This window comes from Salmo salar, chromosome ssa06, assembly GCF_905237065.1.
Source record: "Salmo salar chromosome ssa06, Ssal_v3.1, whole genome shotgun sequence".
Taxonomy (NCBI): Eukaryota; Metazoa; Chordata; class Actinopteri; order Salmoniformes; family Salmonidae; genus Salmo; species Salmo salar.
Genome location: NC_059447.1, coordinates 29564182 through 29585014, shown reverse-complemented (window position 1 = coordinate 29585014; position 20833 = coordinate 29564182). Strand labels below are relative to the sequence as shown.

The window sequence follows — 20833 nt, the reverse complement described above, 5'->3', positions numbered from 1 at the left end:
TAAAGCTAAAGCATGCCGCTTGTAATGCCAGGATAGTGGGTATGATTCCCGGACAAGCCATACGTAAAATGTATGCACACATGACTGTCAGTCCCTTTTGGATAGAAGCACCTGCTAAATGGCATTTATTATTATTATATAGCCTAATAAACACAGCTATCACAGTCCCCATCTATATCCCTCCCTCAGATCTGGAGTACAACAAACCAGCCTTCAAAGAGAGGGACATGAGCAGCTCCCCCAAGTTTACAGCTCCCCTAGTGGACAGGGTTGTCGTTGCAGGCTACAGTACTGCCATCAGCTGTGCTGTCCGGGCCTACCCTAAGGTGAGGGGGTGTGTGTGGGGGGGGGTACTTTAATGAAGTGTTTGAGTGTGTGTTGAGAGAGAGAGAACAAGAAGCTGTTTGAAGGTGCGTTTGTGTGTCACAAGCTATGTTTCCATTAACTTGTCCGGTGATTTTTCAACATTTAGGAAGTTCACATAGAAAATAGATGCGACAATTGCCTGCTTGGGTGCCTTTCCATTTAATGATCTTATTTTGATAAAAACAGCTGGGCATAATGATGTTACACCTAAAATACAAATGTAGTGGTTGAAGTGTTTCCATTACCCATTTAGGCAAATTTGCATTAATAAATTGGCAACAACCTGTATCCCCTCCCTCCTATCTGTTTCATGTTTCAGGTAGCCCGCGAAAGCCAGTATGAATAGAATGCAATAATTGACTAATATTTGCCATATTGTAATAATTCTCATGTGCCAACGTAACTCCACGGTCCGTGCCATTGTTAAACCTGCACTCCTGTAGATCTGAAATAGTTGGAGGGTGAAACTTGCATCCAGCTAACCAGAAAAGCAAGGCGAAGCAATTCTTTATTTATTTATTATATTTAACATTTATTTAACCTCACTAGGGTAGGGGGCACTATTTTCACCTCCGGATGAAAAGTGTGCCCAAGGTAAACTGCCTGCTACTCAGGCCCAGAAGCTAGGATATGCATATAATTAGTAGATATGGATATAAAACACTCCAAAGTTTCTAAAACTGTTAAAATAATGTATGTGAGTATAACAGAACTGATATGGCAGGCGAAAACCTGAGGAAAATCCATCCAGGAAGTGCCATTATTTTGAAATGGCTGTTTTTCCAATGAAAGCCTATCCAACATTTAAAAGGATAGGACCCAGATTCCGTTCCCTATGGCTTCCACTAGTTGTGAACAGTCTTTAGACATTGTTTCAGGCTTTTATTCTGAAAAATGAGAGAGAATGACAACTTTGAGTGAATGGATAGTGGGATGTCCCTAGCTGATTCCTGCGCACAACCGAGAGCTCGCTTTTCTTGTTTTTCTTTTATCTGGACGACGCTATTGTCCGGTTGAAATATTATCGATTATTTAGGCTCAAAACAATCTGAGGATTGATTATAAACATCGTTTGACATGTTTCTACGAACTTTACGGATACTATTTGGAATTTTCGTTGGCCTGTTGTGACCGCATTTAAGCCATTGGATTACTGAACAAAATGCGGCAATAAAATTGAGGTTTTTGGATATAAAGAGGGACTTCATCGAACAAAACGAACATTTATTGTGTAACTGGGAGTCTTGTGAGTGCAACCATACGAAGATCATCAAAGGTAAGTGATTCATTATATTGCTATTTCTGACTTTCGTGACTAATCTACTTGGCTGGTAACTGTATGTAATGTTTTGTGTGCTGAGTGCTGTCCTCAGATAATCGCATGGTTTGCTTTCGCAATAAAGCCTTTTTAAAATCTGACATGGCGGATGGATTAACAACAAGTTAAGCTTTATTTTGATGTATTACACTTGTGATTTCATTAAAGTTAAATATTTAGAGTAATTTAATTTGAATTCGGCGCTCTGCAATTTCACCGGATGTTGGCCAGGTAGGACGCTACCGTCCCACACCCCCTAGAGAGCTTAACTAGGAAAGTCAGTTAAGAACAAATTCTTATTTACAATGACAGCCTACCCCGGCCAAACCCTAACCTGGACGACGCTGTGCCAATTGTGTGCCGCCCTTTGGGACTTCCAATCACAGCCGGTTGTGATACAGCCTGGAATTGAACCAGGGTCTGTAGTGACGCCTCTAGCACTGAGATGCAGTGCCACTCGGGAGCCCAAATTCAGGCATTCCTTAAAGTCAGGACAATCCATGTACTGCAAAGAAACATTCTTTTTGTACACTGAACAAAAATATAAACTCAACATGCAACACTTTAAGATTTTACTGAGTTAGTTCATATAAGGAAATCAGTAAAATTTAAATGAATTCATTAGGCCCTAATCTATGGATTTCACATGACTATGAATACAGATATGCATCTGTCGGTCACATATAACTTTTTTTTTTAAGTAGCGGCGTGGATCAGAAAACCAGTCACTATCTGGTGTGATCACCATTTGCCTCATGCAGTGCGACACATCTCCTTCACATAGAGTTGATCAGGTTGTTGCTTGTGGAATGTTGTCCCACTCCTCTTCAATGGCTGTGTGGAGTTGCTGGTTATTGTCGGGAACTGGAACACACTGTCATACACGTCGATCCAGAGCATCCCAAATATGCTCAATGGGTGACATGTCTGGTGAGTATGCAGGCAATGGAATAACTTCCAGGAATTGTGTACAGTTCCTTGCGACATGGGGCCGTGCATTATCATGCTGAAACATGAGGTGATGGAGACATGTCCCCCCCCCCACCACATTCTGAAATTGCATTTTTGTCCCCCACAGTTTTATCATTGGAATGTGATACAAAACGAGGAAACCAAAGTTGCTCCCCTGCCTGCCCATACCATAACCCCACCACCAACATGATGCACTCTGTTCACAACGTTGACATCAGCAAACCGCTCGCCCACACGAAACCATACACGCTGTCTGCCATCTGCCCGGTACCGTTGAAAGCAGGATTCATCCGTGAAAAGCACACTTCTCTAGCGTGCCAGTGGCCATCGAAGTTGAGCATTTGCCCACTGAAGTCGGTTACGACGCCGAACTGCAGTCAAGTCAAAAACCTGGTGAAGACGACGAGCTTCCTTGAGATGGATTCTGACAGTTTGTGGAGAAATTATTTGATTGTGCAAACCCACAGTTTCATCAGCTGTCCGGGTGGCTGGTCTCAGACCATCCCACTGCAAGGACCTGACGCCGGAGATGAGAAGCAGGTACGGGGAGTCAAACATTTATTCAGGAACAGACATAGAACACGACAGGAATAGCATCAGCACACGGGTAAACAAGGACATATGACAAACACAATACGGAATAATGCGGACACAGGGAACACAACCAAGGAACAGACAGATATACAGGGGGTAATCAACAAAGTGAAGGAGTCCAGGTGAGTCCAATAATGTTGGTAACAGGTGTGTATGATGACGGGTAGCCTGGCGCCCTCGAGGGCCAGGGAGGAGGAGCGGGAGCAGGCGTGACACCCACAGGTGAAGAAGCCGGGTATGGAGGTTCTGGGCTGGTCTAAAACGACTTTGGAGGCGGCTTATGGTAGAGAAATGAACATTAAATTCTCAGGCAACAGCTCTGGTGGACACTCCTTCAGTCAGCATGTCAATTGCACACTCCCTCAAAACTTGAGACATCTGTTGCCATCTGTGCACATTTTAGAGTGACCTTTTATTGTCCTAAGCAAAAGGTGCACCTGTGTAAGGATCATGCTGTTTAATCAGCTTCTTGATATGCCACACCTGTCAGGTGGATGGATTATCTTGGCAAAGGAGAAATGCTCACTAACAGGGACGTAAACAAATCTGTGCACAAAATTGGAGCGAAATAACCTTTTGTGTGTATGGAACATTTCTGGGATCTTTTATTTCATTTCATGAAACATGGGACCAACAATATACATGGTGTGTTTATATTTTTGTTCAGTGTAGTTGGAAAAATGTATATTGTAAGCATAGAATTAGAATTAGAATTAAATGTGGAGTGGAGCTTTATAGTTACTCGGTGACATCACGTGACCCGGGTACCTTCAAAATGATTAGGCAATCATCATTTATTCTGAAAAACATCATTTCCATCATCATTTTTTCACAAAGAAAGAAAAATCACTAAAATCCACCCCTGTTGAATGGATAAAACTGTTGTCGTTCTTCAGAAAATGTCTCCTATATCTGCCTTTCCATTACACATGTTACAATGATATTGCTTTTGTTGAATAAACCGGGGTCAATGGAAAATTGCCTAGTGAGTTGGTGATTTATATTTCAAGGCCAAATATTTCCCCAATTAAAGTCCCTCCCTCCTCTCTTAACCCCGCCTCTCCCGTCCTCTCCTCACCTCAGGCTAAGATAGTGTGGATGAAGAACAAGATGATCATTGGGGAGGATCCTAAATTCTTGATGCAGAACAACCAGGGGGTGTTGACCCTGAACATCAGGAAGCCCGGACAGTTTGACGGGGGCAAGTACTCCTGTAAGGCCATCAACGACCTGGGGGAGGACGAGGTGGAGTGCAGGCTGGAAGTCCGAGGTACTGGCACACACACACACACACACACACACCACTGTCACGCATTCACACATAGACATGCACACACACACACACACACACACACACACACACACACACACACACACACACACACACACTACAACTCCTGTCATACTCAGCATGAGACATACTTTTATTGGCAGTCAATAGTTGTCTAACTAATCATCAGTTATCATCCGTTAAACCCATTATTACAAAGCTGGTCATGGATTCACAATCTATGACTTATGATTATCGCTTGTTGGGAACACTCTGATAGTATGGAATTTTCCCTAACAAGATTAAATGTAGAGATTGTGAGTGTATGATTCAGGCAGTTGTACAGAATACAAATCATCGTATTATACTGAACAAAAATATAAACACAACAATTTACGAAGTTACACTTCATAGAAGGATATCAGTCAATTTAAATAAATTCATAAGGCCCTAATTTATGGATTTCACATGATTTGGCAGGGGTGCAGCCATGGGTGGGACTGGAAGGGCATAGGCCCACCCACCTGGGAGCCAGGTTTTTCCCCACAAAAGGGCTTGTTACAGAAATGCTCACTAACAGGGATGTAAACAAATTTGTGCACAAAATTTAAGAGCAATAACATTTTTGTGCGTATGGAACATTTCTGGAATCTTTTATTTCAGAAAAAATGGGACCAACACTTTGTTGCTTTTATATTTTTGTTCAGTATATATATATATATATATATATATATATATATATATATATATATATATGGAGGGAGGGAGATTAAAGTAGGATAATCTCCCTCTAGCCTCTCTTTCATGGTGAGTTTCTCTCTCTGCCCTCCCCAGTCTTAAAGGAGAAGAAAGAAGGAGACGAGGAGAAGAAATGAGCGACAGAGTGACCGATAGAAGCACCAGAGGATACAGTTCTACAGGAATCATAATGGATTATGTATAACAGGATAGACGTGAATAAATATGACTAGAATAAAAAACTGGTGAGGTTTTCTAAATATACTCTCTCTATCTCCCTCATTCTCTATTTCTTCCTCTCTCTCTTCCTCTCTTTCTCACATCCTCACCAGTGGCATGTCAAATAGCATATCGGTAATAACTGAATGAATTATGATAATAACAGACCACTACATTGAGACAAGCTAATTGAGAGTAGTAATAGAGTACCTTAATAATAGCTGAATATTACAGCTCAGAGATGAATTCTTCTTATCTGTGACATGAACCTGTCAGTGCAACACACATAAAACAGTCATTTACCAAAGCATTGTCAGTGTTGTGTGTAAGGTCCCGGGCGGGTTTATCACGGCTGGTGGGATTTATGATTGTAATTCTGCGTGTGTGTGTGTGTGTGGAGGTAATAGGTATGAGGAGTGGAGGGTAGGTAATAGGTATGTGGAGTGGAGTGGAGGGTAGGTAATAGGTATGTGGAGGGTAGGTAATAGGTATGTGGAGGGTAGGTAATAGGTATGGGGAGTGGAGGGTAGGTAATGGGTATGGGGAGTGGAGGGTAGGTAATGGGTATGGGGAGTGGAGGGTAGCTAATGGGTATGGGGAGGGTAGGTAATGGGTATGGGGAGTGGAGGGTAGCTAATGGGTATGGGGAGTGGAGGGTAGCTAATGGGTATGGGGAGTGGAGGGTAGCTAATGGGTATGGGGAGTGGAGGGTAGGTAATGGGTATGGGGAGTGGAGGGTAGCTAATGGGTATGGGGGGTGGAGGGTAGCTAATGGGTATGGGGAGTGGAGGGTAGCTAATGGGTATGGGGAGGGTAGGGTAGGGTAGATAATGGGTATGGGGAGTGGAGGGTAGCTAATGGGTATGGGGGGTGGAGGGTAGCTAATGGGTATGAGGAGTGGAGGGTAGCTAATGGTATGGGGAGTGGAGGGTAGGTAATAGGTATGTGGAGGGTAGGTAATAGGTATGGGGAGGGTAGGGTGGTTAATGGGTATGGGGAGGGTAGCTAATGGGTATGGGGAGTGGAGGGTAGGTAATAGGTATGTGGAGGGTAGATAATAGGTATGTGGAGGGTAGGTAATAGGTATGTGGAGGGTAGGTAATAAGTATGTGGAGGGTAGGATATAGGTATGGGGAGGGTAGGTAATAGGTATGGGGAGTGGAGGGTAGGTAATAGGTATGGGGAGTGGAGGGTAGGTAATGGGTATGGTGAGTGGAGGGTAGGTAATGGGTATGGTGAGTGGAGGGTAGGTAATGGGTATGGTGAGTGGAGGGTAGGTAATGGGATTGGGGAGTGGAGGGTAGGTAATAGGTATGGGGAGGGTAGGTAATAGGGATTGGGGAGTGGAGGGTAGGTAATAGGTATGGGGAGTGGAGGGTAGGTAATGGGTATGGGGAGTGGAGGGTAGGTAATGGGTATGGTGAGTGGAGGGTAGGGTAGGTCATAGGTATGGGGAGGGTAGGGTAGTTAATAGGTATGGGGAGTAGAGGGTAGGGTAGGGTAGGTCATAGGTATGGGGAGTGGAGGGTAGATAATGGGTATGGTGAGTGGAGGGTAGGGTAGGGTAGGTATGTGGAGGGTGGGTAATAGGTATGGGCAGTGGAGGGTAGGTAATAGGTATGGGGAGTGGAGGGTAGGGTTGGTAATAGGTATGGGGAGTGGAGGGTAGGTAATGGGTATGGGCAGTGGAGGGTAGGTAATGGGTATGGGCAGTGGAGGGTAGGTAATAGGTATGGGGAGTGGAGGGTAGGTAATAGGTATGGGGAGTGGAGGGTAGGTAATGGGTATGGGGAGTGGGAGGGTAGGGTAGGTAATAGGTATGGCGAGTGGGGGGTCGGGTAGGTAATAGGTATGGGGAGTGGGAGTGGAGGGTAGGTCATAGGTATGGGCAGTGGAGGGTAGGTAATAGGTATGGGGAGTGGAGGGTAGGTAATAGGTGTGGGAGTGGAGTGTACGTAATAGGTATGGGGAGTTGGAGTGGAGGGTAGGTAATAGGTATGGGCAGTGGAGGGTAGGTAATAGGTATGGGGAGTGGAGTGGAGGGTAGGTAATGGGTATGGGGAGGGTAGGGTAGGTAATAGGTATGGGGAGTGGGGGGTAGGGTAGGTAATAGGTATGTGGAGTGGGAGTGGAGGGTAGGTAATAGGTATGGGGAGTGGGAGTGGAGGGTAGGTAATAGGTATGGGGAGTGGGAGGTAGGGTACGTAATAGGTATGGGGAGTGGGAGTGGAGGGTAAGTAATAGGTATGGGCAGTGGAGGGTAGGTAATAGGTATGGGGAGTGGAGGGTAGGTAATGGGTATGGGGAGTGGGAGTGGAGTGTACGTAATAGGTATGGGCAGTGGAGGGTAGGTAATAGGTATGGGGAGTGGAGGGTAGGGTAAGTCATAGGTATGGGGAGTGGGAGGTAGGGTAGGTAATAGGTATGGGGAGTGGGAGGTAGGGTAGGTAATAGGTATGGGGAGTGGGAGTGGAGGGTAAGTAATAGGTATGGGCAGTGGAGGGTAGGTAATAGGTATGGGGAGTGGAGGGTAGGTAATGGGTATGGGGAGTGGGAGTGGAGTGTACGTAATAGGTATGGGCAGTGGAGGGTAGGTAATAGGTATGGGGAGTGGAGGGTAGGGTAGGTCATAGGTATGGGGAGTGGAGGGTAGATTATGGGTATGGTGAGTGGAGGGTATGGTAGGGTAGGTATGTGGAGGGTGGGTAATAGGTATGGGCAGTGGAGGGTAGATAATGGGTATGGGCAGTGGAGGGTAGGTAATGGGTATGGGCAGTGGAGGGTAGGTAATGGGTATGGGCAGTGGAGGGTAGGTAATAGGTATGGGGAGTGGAGGGTAGGTAATAGGTATGGGGAGTGGAGGGTAGGTAATGGGGAGGGGGAGGGTAGGTAATAGGTATGGCGAGTGGGGGGTCGGGTAGGTAATAGGTATGGGGAGTGGGAGTGGAGGGTAGGTAATAGGTATGGGGAGTGGAGGGTAGGTAATGGGTATGGGGAGGGTAGGGTAGGTAATAGGTATGGGGAGTGGGGGGTAGGGTAGGTAATAGGTATGGGGAGTGGGAGTGGAGGGTAGGTAATAGGTATGGGGAGTGGGAGTGGAGGGTAGGTAATAGGTATGGGGAGTGGGAGTGGAGGGTAGGTAATAGGTATGGGGAGTGGAGGGTAGGTTACATTTTACATTTTAGTCATTTTAGCAGACGCTCTTATCCAGAGCGACTTACAGTAGTGAATGCATACATTTCATACAATTTCATACATTTTTTTCTGTGCTGGCCCCTCGTGGGAATCGAACCCACAACCCTGGTGTTGCAAACACCATGCTCTACCAACTGAGCTACAGGGAAGGAAGGTAATGGGTATGGGGAGTGGAGGGTAGGTAATGGGTATGGGGAGTGGAGTATACGTAATAGGTGTGGGCAGTGGAGGGTAGGTAATGGGTATGGGGAGTGGGAGTGGAGGGTACGTCATAGGTATGGGCAGTGGAGGGTAGGTAATAGGTATGGGGAGTGGAGCGTGGAGGGTAGGTAATAGGTATGGGGAGTGGAGGGTACGTAATAGGTATGGGCAGTGGAGGGTAGGTAATGGGTATGGGGAGTGGGAGTGGAGGGTACGTCATAGGTATGGGCAGTGGAGGGTAGGTAATAGGTATGGGAAGTGGAGGGTAGGTAATAGGTATGGGCAGTGGAGGGTAGGTAATAGGTATGGGCAGTGGAGGGTAGGTAATAGGTATGGGGAGTGGAGGGAAGAGCCTCTCAGACCAAAGCCTCTTAGCACTGAGCTGGATACACAGGCTGGGTGAAGGAGATCACTACTCAGCCATGCGTGTCCAGCATCATATATCTTAAGAATTACTACTTACTTACAACCAAACTCACTCTCACACATATACACACTCACGCATACACACACACGAATTAGGGTCTCATTAGCATAACACACTGGAGACTAATTAAAGCACCCATCAACACTGCCCTAATTAGCTCTCCCACGTCATTACTGAGCAAACGAATTACCGCTAATTTACACACCCGCAAAACAAACACAGTACCGTCTCCGTTGGGAAAGACCGGCGCGCGCCTTGCACACTAAATTAAAGCCTTGTACGGTGCTCTGCAGCCCCAACCAACCAGGCCCCTGGTGGAGCCCCGCTATTCATCGGTCTGACAACACAAGATTTACAAAAGATAAAAATGGAGAGAACGCTGAGAGAATTTTATCAAGTGGGCTGAGTTGTGAGGACTAGGACTATCCAGAGTCATGTCTCTGGGCCTCTTTATGTTTAATATGCTTTCGCTGCGACTTCAGGGCTGTTGGCCATTGGACTGACTGGCTGTAGTCTGTAGGCCTACGTGTTACCTCTAGAGGGAATGAGAGTATAGTGGCTTAACCACTGAAGGACCCTAACACTGACCTGCCCATACAGGATCCTTTGATTGACTGGTCATTAACTACTTTATCAACCATAGCATCAGGCCAAGCTTTCATAGACTCCTTATAGCAATGTATTTTTTCTAAAGATACAGTACATTATTCATGGGTTACACTTTATATAGACTGCTGTACTTAGGTATGGCCTACATAAGGGTCCATATTGAAAGTGAAAGAACTCAAATGTTTTGCCATTGGTTTCATGTTGGTCAAAAGTGAAAATAATGAAGTTTGCACACTTCATTAGTTGAAATTGTAAAGGCAGAGGGAAACCCTGTGGCATTTGTTAAGTAGGACATGGTTGTTTTGTAGTAGCTTGGCTTACAGTAGAGCAAAAAACATTTAACTTTAAAACTAGCTCCACTGTATGCTCCATCGAAGAGCATGTGTGATTCTAAATAGCTGTCCTTTGTTTTTTAAATGTTTCTATTTATTTTAAGTTTAAAGTGTTCCTGATTTAAAGCACAGAGCACCTATGAAAATGTGATCTGAAAAGTTTAGGGAAACAACTCCTCGTGAACACTACAAACAAAGGAGATGTTCCAACCAATGCTCCGTCTGAGCTTTCTCACCATTTCACACTCTCTGGTGTCACTTTCTGTTGCTATGCAATCAAACTAATTGTACCTGCTGGGACGACATTTGCAAGCTTTCACATATTTTCATTATTTTTTTTATACATGGGGAACCTACACCCCCATCCCCCCTCTCTCTTTCTCTCACACACACACACATTGTGTTTTGGGGGATTTTGGGGAAAAAAAGTGGCTTTGAAGAGAAATAATGCATTTTGTTTTGCTTCTCACAGTGACACACCTCAAGGCTTTTAAAGTTTGAGATTCCTGAATTAATAATGAATAATTAATGATGAAACCGGGCCACTGCAGCCCAGAAGTAGACCAGAATCTCTATCATCATCCCAATATTAGCACAGCTCCTTCTCACACAGCTAGAGACAGAGAGACATCTACAGAGAGTGACAGACAGACTAACCCAGGGAGAGAGAGAGCAAGATGGGAGGGGGGTGAAACAGAGAGGTGTTCAGAAGAGACAGAGACAGAGCTCCTGAAACAGTAAGATGGAGAGAACTATAATTATGCCACTAATTATACATGCAATCACAGAGTTAGAGAGAGAGAGTTAGAGAGAGAGAGAGAGAGAAGAAGCAGGGGAGGGAGCAAGTCTCCACCGTGTAATTACAGTATAAGAACCAAATGAGACACAGAGGAGGAAACACAGGAACATCATACAGTACAGCTCATCCACTTATACATAGTCCACTCTCTCCTACCAACTCACTGCATAGATGTCTCATTACAGCATAGATACTCTAACACAACCCATGTTCAGTTGCTAAAACACGCACACACATGCACAGACAGTACCAGTCACAGGTTTGGACACACCTACTCATTCAAGGGTTTTTCTTTATTTTTTACATTGTAGAATAATAGTGAAGACATCAACACTATGAAATAACACACATGGAATCATGTAGTAACCAAAGTGTTAAACAAAACAAAATATATTTTATATTTGAGATTCTTCAAGGTCGCCACCCTTTGCCTTGATGACAGCTTTACACACTCTTGGCATTCTCTCAACTAGCTTCACCTGGAGTGCTTTTGCAACAGTCTTCAAGGAGTTACCCCATATGCTGAGCACTTGTTGGCTCCTTTTTCTTCGCTCTGCGGTCCAACTCATCCCAAACTATCTCAATTGAGTTGAGGTCGGGTGATTGTGGAGGCCAGGTCATCTGTTTCAGCTCTCCATCACTCTCCTTCTTGGTCAAGTAGCCAGGAGGTGTGTTGGGTCATTGTCCTGTTGAAAAACAAATGCTAGTCCCACTGAGCGCAAACCAGATGGGATGACGTGTCGCTGCAGAATGCTATGGTAGCCATGCTGATTAAGTCTGCCTTGAATTCTAAATAAATCACAGACAGTGTCACCAGCAAAGCACCCCCACACCATCACACCTCCTCCTCCATGCTTCACGGTGGGAACCACACATGCGGAGATCATCTGTTCACCAACTCTGCGTCTCACAGACACGGCGGTTGGAACCAAAAATCTAAAATTTGGACTCATCAGACCAAAGGACAGATTTCCAACAGTCTAATGTCCATTGCTTGTGTTTCTTGGCCCAAGCAAGTGTCTTCTTCTTATTGGTGTCCTTTAGTAGTGGTTTCTTTGCAGCAATTAAACCATGAAGGGTTGATTCACACAGTCACCTCTGAACAGTTGATGTTGAGATGTGTCTGTTACTTGAACTCTGTGAAGCATTTATTTGGGCTGCAATTTCTGAGGCTGATGACTCGAATGAACTTATCCTCTGCAGCAGAGGTAACTCTGTGTCTTCCTTTCCTGTGGCTGTCCTCATGAGAGCCCGTTTCATCACAGTGTTTGATGGTGCGACTGCACTTGAAGAAACTTTCAAAGTTATTGAAATGTTCCTCATTGACTGACCTTCATGTCTTAAAGTAATGATGGACTGTCATTTCTCTTTGCTTATTTGAGCTGTTCTTGCCATAATATGGACTTGGTCTTTTACCAAATATGGCTATCTTCTGTATACCATCCCTACCTTGTTACAACACAACTGATTGGCTCAAACACATTAAGAAGGAAATAAATTCCACAAATTAACTTTTAACAAGGCCCACCTGTTAATTGAAATGCATTCCAGGTGTCTACCTCATGAAGCTGGTTGAGAGAATGCCAAGAGTGTGCAAAGCTGTCATCGAGGCAAAGGGTGGCTACTTTGAAGAATCTCAAATATAAAATATATTTAGATTTATTTAACACTTTTTTGGTTAATACATTATTCCATATGTATTATTTCATAGTGTTGATGTCTTCACTATTATTCTACAATGTAGAAAATAGTACAAATAAAGAAAAACCCTTGAATGAGTAGGTGTGTCCAAACTTTTGACTGATACAGTACATGTGGGTTCACACAAGCATACATTCATAACCAATAGCTCAAAACAAGATGCAAGACTGAAAAATAAACAGCCAGGTTGTAGGTCTCTCCATGTCCTGAGGACATTGGGAAATGCCGTCAAAGCCGGCCACTAGCGGTGACAGTGAGCGCTACTACCATCAAGTAGGCTTGGGTCAGAAGGTTGCGTGTTCGATCCCAGTCGTGGACACTGGCTTTGTATTTTACGTATTAACCTATCCCAAATCTTAACCCTTACCGTAACAATTCGGAATGAGTGCCTAAACTTAACCCTTAACTTAAAAATGAGATGTTTGTGGAAATGGAACATACAGAGAAGCAGGAGCAACAAAAACACTTCAAAATGTGATGTTTGGTGCAACTTTGGAATTTAGAGAATGTGGATGACCGTCTAATTCTGCAGTGAGACAATGAGAGCTTTTTTTCCCCCCCTTTAATTATCTAGGTAGGTCAGTTAAGAACAAATTCTTATTTTCAATGATGGCCTAGGAACAGTGGGTTAACTGCCTTGTTCAGGGGCAGAACGACAGATTTTCACCTTGTCATCTCGGGGGTTCGATCTTGCAACCTTTCGGTTACTAGAACGTTCTTACCACTAGGCTACCTGCCGCCCCGTTGTTGAAATAGAATTTAAAACACACTCATCCACCAACACAGTCTCATGTTTCTTTTTGTTGTTGTTACAGTATGCTCTACTGAATATCAGGGTGACTTATTCCATATTAGTGTGACTTATTCCCTGTGTCATTGTGTTCATTGATTAAAGAGAGAGAAAGAGCAGAGAGAAGGATAGATCACAATAACTACACCACGCTGGTGTGACTGGAAAGGACAACTTTGTGTTTATGCTTGGAGAAGTTGGCATTTTTCAAACAACTGACACAGCAATCTAGAGCCATAATCATTACACCTAATTATATGTATAAAAAATATGTATATTTTTCTGCATAGGTTATCTAAACATACCTCTTTACCTATTCAATTGTCATTTTAATTAATGATGCACATTGATTCTTTAAGAACTGTCATGCCTTAGGAGTTGCCACACTGGTACAGTGCCTTCAGAAAGCATTCATACCCCTTGACATATTCCGCATTGTGTTGTGTTACAGCCTGAATTCAAAATTGATTAAATTGATTTTTTTCTTACACCAATGAACACACAATACATCATAATGACAAAGTGAAAACATGTTTTTAGAAATGTTTGCAAATGTATTGAAAGTGAAATACAGAAATATCTAATTTCCATAAGTATTCACACCCCTGAGCCAATACTTTGTAGAAGCACCTTTGGCAGCGATTACAGCTGTGAGTCTTTCTGGGTAAGTCTCGAAATGCATTCCACATCTAGATTGTGTAACATTTTCCCATTATTCTTTTCACAATTCTTCAAGCGCTGTCAAATTGGTTGTTGATCATTGCTAGACAACCATTTTCAGGTCTTGCCATAGATTTTCAAGTACATTTAAGTCTAAACTGTAACTCGTCCTCTCAGGAACATTCACTGTCTTCTTGGTAAGCAACTCCAGTATAGATTTGTCCTTGTGTTTTAGGTTATTGTCCTGCTGAAAGGTGAATTCATCTCCCAGTGTCTGGTGGAAAGCAGACTGAACCAGGTTTTCCTCTAGGATTTGACCTGTGCTGAGCTCCAATCCGTTTCTTTTTATCATGAAAAACTCCCCTGTCCTTAACGATTACAAGCAAACCTATAACATGATGCAGCCATCACTATGCTTGAAATGATGATAAAATGTGGACTTACGTTTAGTAATTAATTTAGCGATAGCAGACACCCACATAGAGGATGTTTTGGCGGTTCGGAGGTGGAACTACGTTGGAGCCGTCAAATCAGTGACCTTGCAGGGGTCCAGAGGAACTGCATTACGCCAGTGAGCCACACCCGCCCCACTAGCCTTAGAAGTTCTGAATGAGAAAGTGTAGGTTATATAGAAATAGTTACCCTCAAATTTAAAAATCATGATAGAAAACCTCATTATTTTGTATCGTAATCAAGGTGTAAATTACATTAATGCGACTCTGTGCGGCCAATGGCAATGTCCGCTTTATGTATAATTCCAGGAGCTGCTTGTGGATTTGACAGTTCTAACGTAGTTCCACCTCTGACACCACCAAAACAACCACTGTGGAACAACCACCTGAAAATGTTTAAAACAGGACAAATCTGAGGGGGCACATGCCTTTGTGCCCCCTATGGGCATGAAGCCACTGCGTGTGTGTGTCCCCGCCTGTCTGTGTGTATTTGTTAGTGACTCTGTGCATCTCTGTGTGTGTGAGTTTCCTCATATCATCCCCTATTCTTCTCTATCCAAACGGCTCCTCCTCATAAAGTCCCTGTCTCTTCATGGCCGTGGTTGTGCTTCAGCCTGTATCAGTCATCTCTCTCATTACTGCGGCCCAACCCACTCACTCCCCTCCCCAGAGTCCAGGGAGCTGGTTGAACCACCTACTAATCTCTGCACTTTGGGAGATAGGGCCTGTTCTCATGGGCCCCACAGCGCTAGGAAAACCCTGTGTGCTCAATTCCATTTGCTTACTCTCTGCCCATCTTCAAAGACCCAGATAACTGAATATACCTTTTATTCATTTCAAGGCTTGGTAATTATTTTTCTCTCTCTCACCGAATAAATCCTGAGCAGGTCTTTGGGGAATTGACTTGTGAATAAAGTGCTTTCATCTGCAGTATGTTTATTACTGTGTTATGTTATATATGTAGTATTACTTGGGTACTTTACTAATGATTCATATTCTCACTACATTTTTATTCATGTTATTTGATAAACAGTAAAAACTGATGTGCTTTTTATTCTGTTTCTGATTGCCGTTTTTTCTTGGGGACACTTGCGTTTTAGGTGAGTGAACTCATCTGCTATCACAGACTGGCAGAAGGAAAACGCCCGGAGGCCTTTTCATTAAAACAATTACGCTAATTACACTTTACTGGCTGTGGAGGAATGGAAATGCTTTTATTTTAAGACAGAGTGAGAGAGAAAAGAACAAACGTTTGAAAATAAAAATTAAAAGGTTGGGGACAGGGATATTCTCCCCCCTCTATTTCTCTCTTTCTCCCCCCTTCTCTCTTTCTCCCCCCTTCTCTCTCCCTCTCAAATGATTAAATGTTTTTTATCTGTACATTTTAGACTGTGAGTAAAGAGAGTGATGTTATTAGTAGTGTTATTAGGTTCCCCATGTGTGTATAATCAGGGTCTTACAATCAGATCCAGGAGATAAAATCACAGCCTGCTAAAGCGTCTTAGCAGCAGTAAGATATCCATTATATCCAACCAATCTGAAGTAGGCCAGATTACATTTCACACTTTTGACAGCTGGTCTTTTTTTGGGGCTTTTGAAGTCAAGTCACAGAGAGCATTGTCTGTATCTGTGTTCTTCTTCTGTAGGAGACATCTTTTTACATTGCTAGTCTCACCTTCACAATCAAAGCCCTAATATGAAAGAAACTCCTCTTACATCAACCAAACTGAAAAAAATAAACTCTTTGATGGTTGCTAGACGCTAACTCTGCAGCAGTAGTCATGGGATCAAGTTATGCAGAGACTTACTCAGGACTGCATGGTTTTAGAAACTCCAAAGTATTACTGTTGAAGAGCCTCCTCGAAGCAATTAGCCATATGTAACCATTATGTGCTGGCTGTATCCTGGGCCTGGCCATCCATTCCCAGTGCTACACTATCCCACCTATCTATTAGGCCCAGTAAATGAGGTACTAAATATGGTTGACTGGATGAACCCTGTGGTGAGAGCCATTTGGCCTAAAACGCCTGTATACTTTATGTGCTATCTGACTATAGTAAGTGAGCATCACTTGGCTGTGACATAAACCTTCCGGTCTCCAACACGTACGGTTTACCATGGATTATGGGTACGATTTGGCTTTTTTTCTCTCTCCCTCTTGCTCTTTCTCTCTGGTCGTTGGTCCATGGTGTTGGTCCGTTGTGTGCTCTGTGACAATCCCACCTGTAGCCAGGAGAGGGCTGCTCAGGCAGGCAGGCAGGTCTGGATGGATCCACGTTGCTCAGCTTCACATAGGAAGTGCAGCAGCAGCACTGTTCACGGTTCACGTGATCGCGAGAGAGACTGCATGCTATAAGCCAGGGTGAGAGGCAGGAGCCCAGGGGGAGGAGTTAGTTTGACAGACAGGTCAGTATGTTCTTGCGTAACACTTGAGAAGAGTCAAGGTGCAGGGAGGAAGGAGGGGAGGATTGGGAACACTCAGACATAATCATGCTTAGCTCATATGGCAGGTAGACAGCAGAAGGCATACACTCTCACACTTATGCAAAACGGCTTACATGCTCACTCTAACACTCCTGGAGACATTTTCACATGCTCACCAACACACAACCGTCACTTGCCGATTCTTGCACACGCTTGCACAAACACACACACACACGCACACACACACACACACACACACACACTAGTTGACTGGATGAAATAGCAACACAGTGCCGATATGGAGGGAGCGAGCGAGAGAGAGAGAGAGAGAGGCGGAGGGAGGGAGAGAGGGAGGGAGGATGGGAGAAAAGGAGGTAGAGAGAGGGGGATGAATGCAGCAGTTTTGAAAGAGCGTTTGGCTCAATTCAAATAGTTGCCATGGTTTCAAGATGTTTCCATGGAAACACAAGCTGCCAATAAAATGAATTTGAACTGAATATTTGCAGGGAGATGGCAGGAAGGTGAGAGAAGGGTAGGGGAGAGGATGGCAACAAGGGGGAAAGAGAGAGGGGTACTTCAGACCCTCAGACAGAATGAGCCCCTATGAATACAACAGTCACTTCACCGGGTTTAGGGGCAAGGGCGGAGGTGGGGTGGGAGTTTCAGGTAACAAGGAGGAAGAGAAAAACAAAAACACGGCATGCTATGGAAGCAAAGGGGGTTAAGACTGGACTATTTCAGGCCACAGGTTGTCATAGTAACAGTGGCCTCACAGCAGAGGTGTGTGTGAGATGTGAGGGTGTGTGTGTGTGATGTGAGGGTGTACAATCATGATGTTCCATGCTTTAACGGCTCCTCTAAGTACAGAACAAGGCCTTTAATGTTTACTCAGTCAGTCAGCACGTCTGCTTTCGTTCCCCATGCTCTTTACATCTTCCTCCCTCTCTCTCTCTCTCTCTCTTTTCCCTGTCTCACTATACCTCTCCCTGCTTCCACTTCTTTCTCACCGTCTCTCTACCTCTCCTTCTCTCTGAAGGACAGAGGTATTCCCACATTTCTCGGTCACCATGGTAACGCTGCAGCAAGCAAGAAAGAGAGGCCGCAAGAGGAAGGGGGAGGGGAGACGAGGCTGGGGATGTGTGAACAATGCTAATGCTACTTCACTGATCATTGATTGTGTATTCCCCCCTTCTCTCTCTCTCTTTCCTTCCTTCTTTCCACCTCTTTGTATCCTCATTACTCTCTTCATCTCACTGTGTCCCTCTCCCTGTGGTTTTAAAAGCCAATCTTTAAATAGTGCTGTCATTATTATCATTATCGGGTCATTTAGCAGACGTCTGTATCCAGGGCAACGTGGAGAAGTGACATTGGTTCCTTGGCTAACACAAATATAGACAGGATCCATGAACATCCCTAGGAGTCATTATCAGTCTAATGGTGAAACTCTTCCTGTCCCATCCCACTATACATAACGCCATCTCATTACACCACTCCCACCAGTCCAGGAGTAAACAGGCGTGTGTGTGTGTGACCTCAGGGGGCGTAAACAGTGATGCTAATGCGCTATAGCTAGCAGGGCAAGCATAGCATATCACACACCAGTAGTAGAAGAGGCACCTGGGCCTACGGGAGTATACAGCCAGGCAGGCAGGTATACAGGCAGGCAGGCAGTCAGGTATACGGGCAACCAGCCAGGCAGGCAGGTATACAGGCAGCCAGCCAGCCAGTCAGGCAGGCAGGTATACAGGCAGCCAGCCAGCCAGTCAGGCAGGCAGGCAGGTATGCAGGCAGCCAGCCAGGCAGGCAGACAGGCAGGCAGCCAGTCAAGCAGGCAGGTATACAGGCAGGCAGGTATACAGGTAGGGAGCCAGGCAGGCATGTATGCAGGCAGCCAGGCAGCCAGGTATACAGACAGGCAGGTATACAGGCAGGCAGGTTTACAGGCACACAGCCAGAGAGGCAGGTATACAGGCAGCCAGCTGCAGCAGAGCCTGTCTAAGAGGGCTGAGGCTGACTCAATACACCAGGTAGTGGAGTGAAGTAAATAAGAGCCAGTCTCTCAGGATGCTTCACACAGGTGTCCACCGCTGCAGGCTCCAATAGTGGTTTTACGTCCTGTAGTTACCCTACCTGCTGTCCTCTCACACTCAGGCACACACACACACACACACACACACACACACACACACACACACACACACACACACACACACACACACACACACACACACACACACACACACACACACACACACACACACACACACACACACACACACACAGTCTTCCAGGACCACATTGTCTGCTGCCTGTCATTACTCTGCAGCTAATCGATGGATTGAAGGTATTGATTAGAGGGTCACCTCTCCACCACCACCTCACCATGTCTCCACAGCCCCAAGTCACTCACTGGTGCAACTTTTTCAACCAGTTGACACTGAACTGCTGTGTACAGTGAGATTGCCTACCCTCAGTACATACAGTATATAATGCAGCCTAGTCACACTGTATCTGCATGTCAATCACCACAGTAAATTACACTGTGTGCAGCAATTCACTCACTGTCAATTCACCATTTGTGTGTTTGTTTGTGCTGTATCTACGTTGATCTAGCCAATAAGTCGTCTCATCCACGTCAATCATCACTAATGTATAGGAAATCTGTGTGCGCCGGTACCCATAATTCTACAGGGCGTGCGACAAGCCGTCGTTTGTCGATTGCCTGTCTAGTGTAGATATTAATGTGTTCATAGCCGGGTGTTCGGATGTTTACCAGTTGTTCTCTGTTCTAGTCTGGAATGCTGAATATGAGAGATAATTATCCTATCACACAGATAACAACAGTGTCAAATCCTCTGTCTGCAACACTCCTCCGTGGTCTCCTCAGTCAGAGCCCTGCCTGTCACACGGCTTCAGGATTTGGGGAGCCATGGAAACAGACGTGTGGATGAGTAGCTGTCAGTGTCACTGGGGTCTGTGCTGAAGCCGTGTGTTCTGTCATACTGTGATGAAAGTCAACAGTCCGCACAACTCTTCCTGCCACCTACTTTCAAGGGCTCTTTACCACGTAGTCACAGTCACACACGCGTTGGCTGGTAGGCTAGTGTTGTGTTATGTTGATAACTCTGGCTGTGTGGCGTGGAGTGCAAACTGTGAACATATGTCTGCCTTCACATAAAAGACGTCTCTTCATGCATAGTTGTGCGTGAAATATGGTCCCTTGATAAATTCCTATAGATATTGCATGTCATGTGTTCTCTTTTCTACATTTACTGGTATACGTTCTGTCAATAATATATGAACCTGTCGGAGCTGCATGTGGGTAGAAAACATGCAGCTTGTTGAGATGTGAATATATGAATGTTTGTACACTCTTAGAAAAAAGGGTTCCAAAAGGGTTATTCGGCTGTCGTCATAGGAGAACTTGCTTTCGTTCCACATAGAACCCTTTTGTACTACCTGGAACAAAACATTTTTCTTCAAAGGGTTCTCCTATGGGGACAGCCGAAGAGCCCTTTTAAGTTCTAGATTGCACCTTTTTTTCTAGGTGTGTGTGTGTGTGTGTGTGTTATATACTGTCCTGTTATATACTGTCCTGTATGTCCAGTCATCAGATATTGTGCTTGTACATTGTGTGTCATGTGCTTGGTGTGTCATCTTGTCACCTCTCTCTCCCTCTCTCACTCACTTTCTCTGTCTCCTCTCACTCTCTCCTGCTCCATGCTTTCAAATCAATAAGTCCTCTCTCGACGTCGATTACCCTCTT

General features: G+C 44.7%; 1 protein-coding gene across 1 annotated transcript in view; it reads left to right on the top strand.

Moving 5' to 3' along the window:
• mypc1 (Myosin-binding protein C, slow-type) overlaps positions 1-5781 on the top strand; it is a 47040-nt gene extending 41259 nt beyond the window's left edge. Inside the window, exon 11 of the mRNA NM_001146386.2 lies at positions 5587-5781. Coding sequence (NP_001139858.1) covers positions 5587-5627 — 41 coding nt within the window. The 3' untranslated portion in view covers positions 5628-5781. The remainder of the gene's footprint in view (positions 1-5586) is intronic.
• Positions 5782-20833: the final 15052 nt, after the last annotated feature.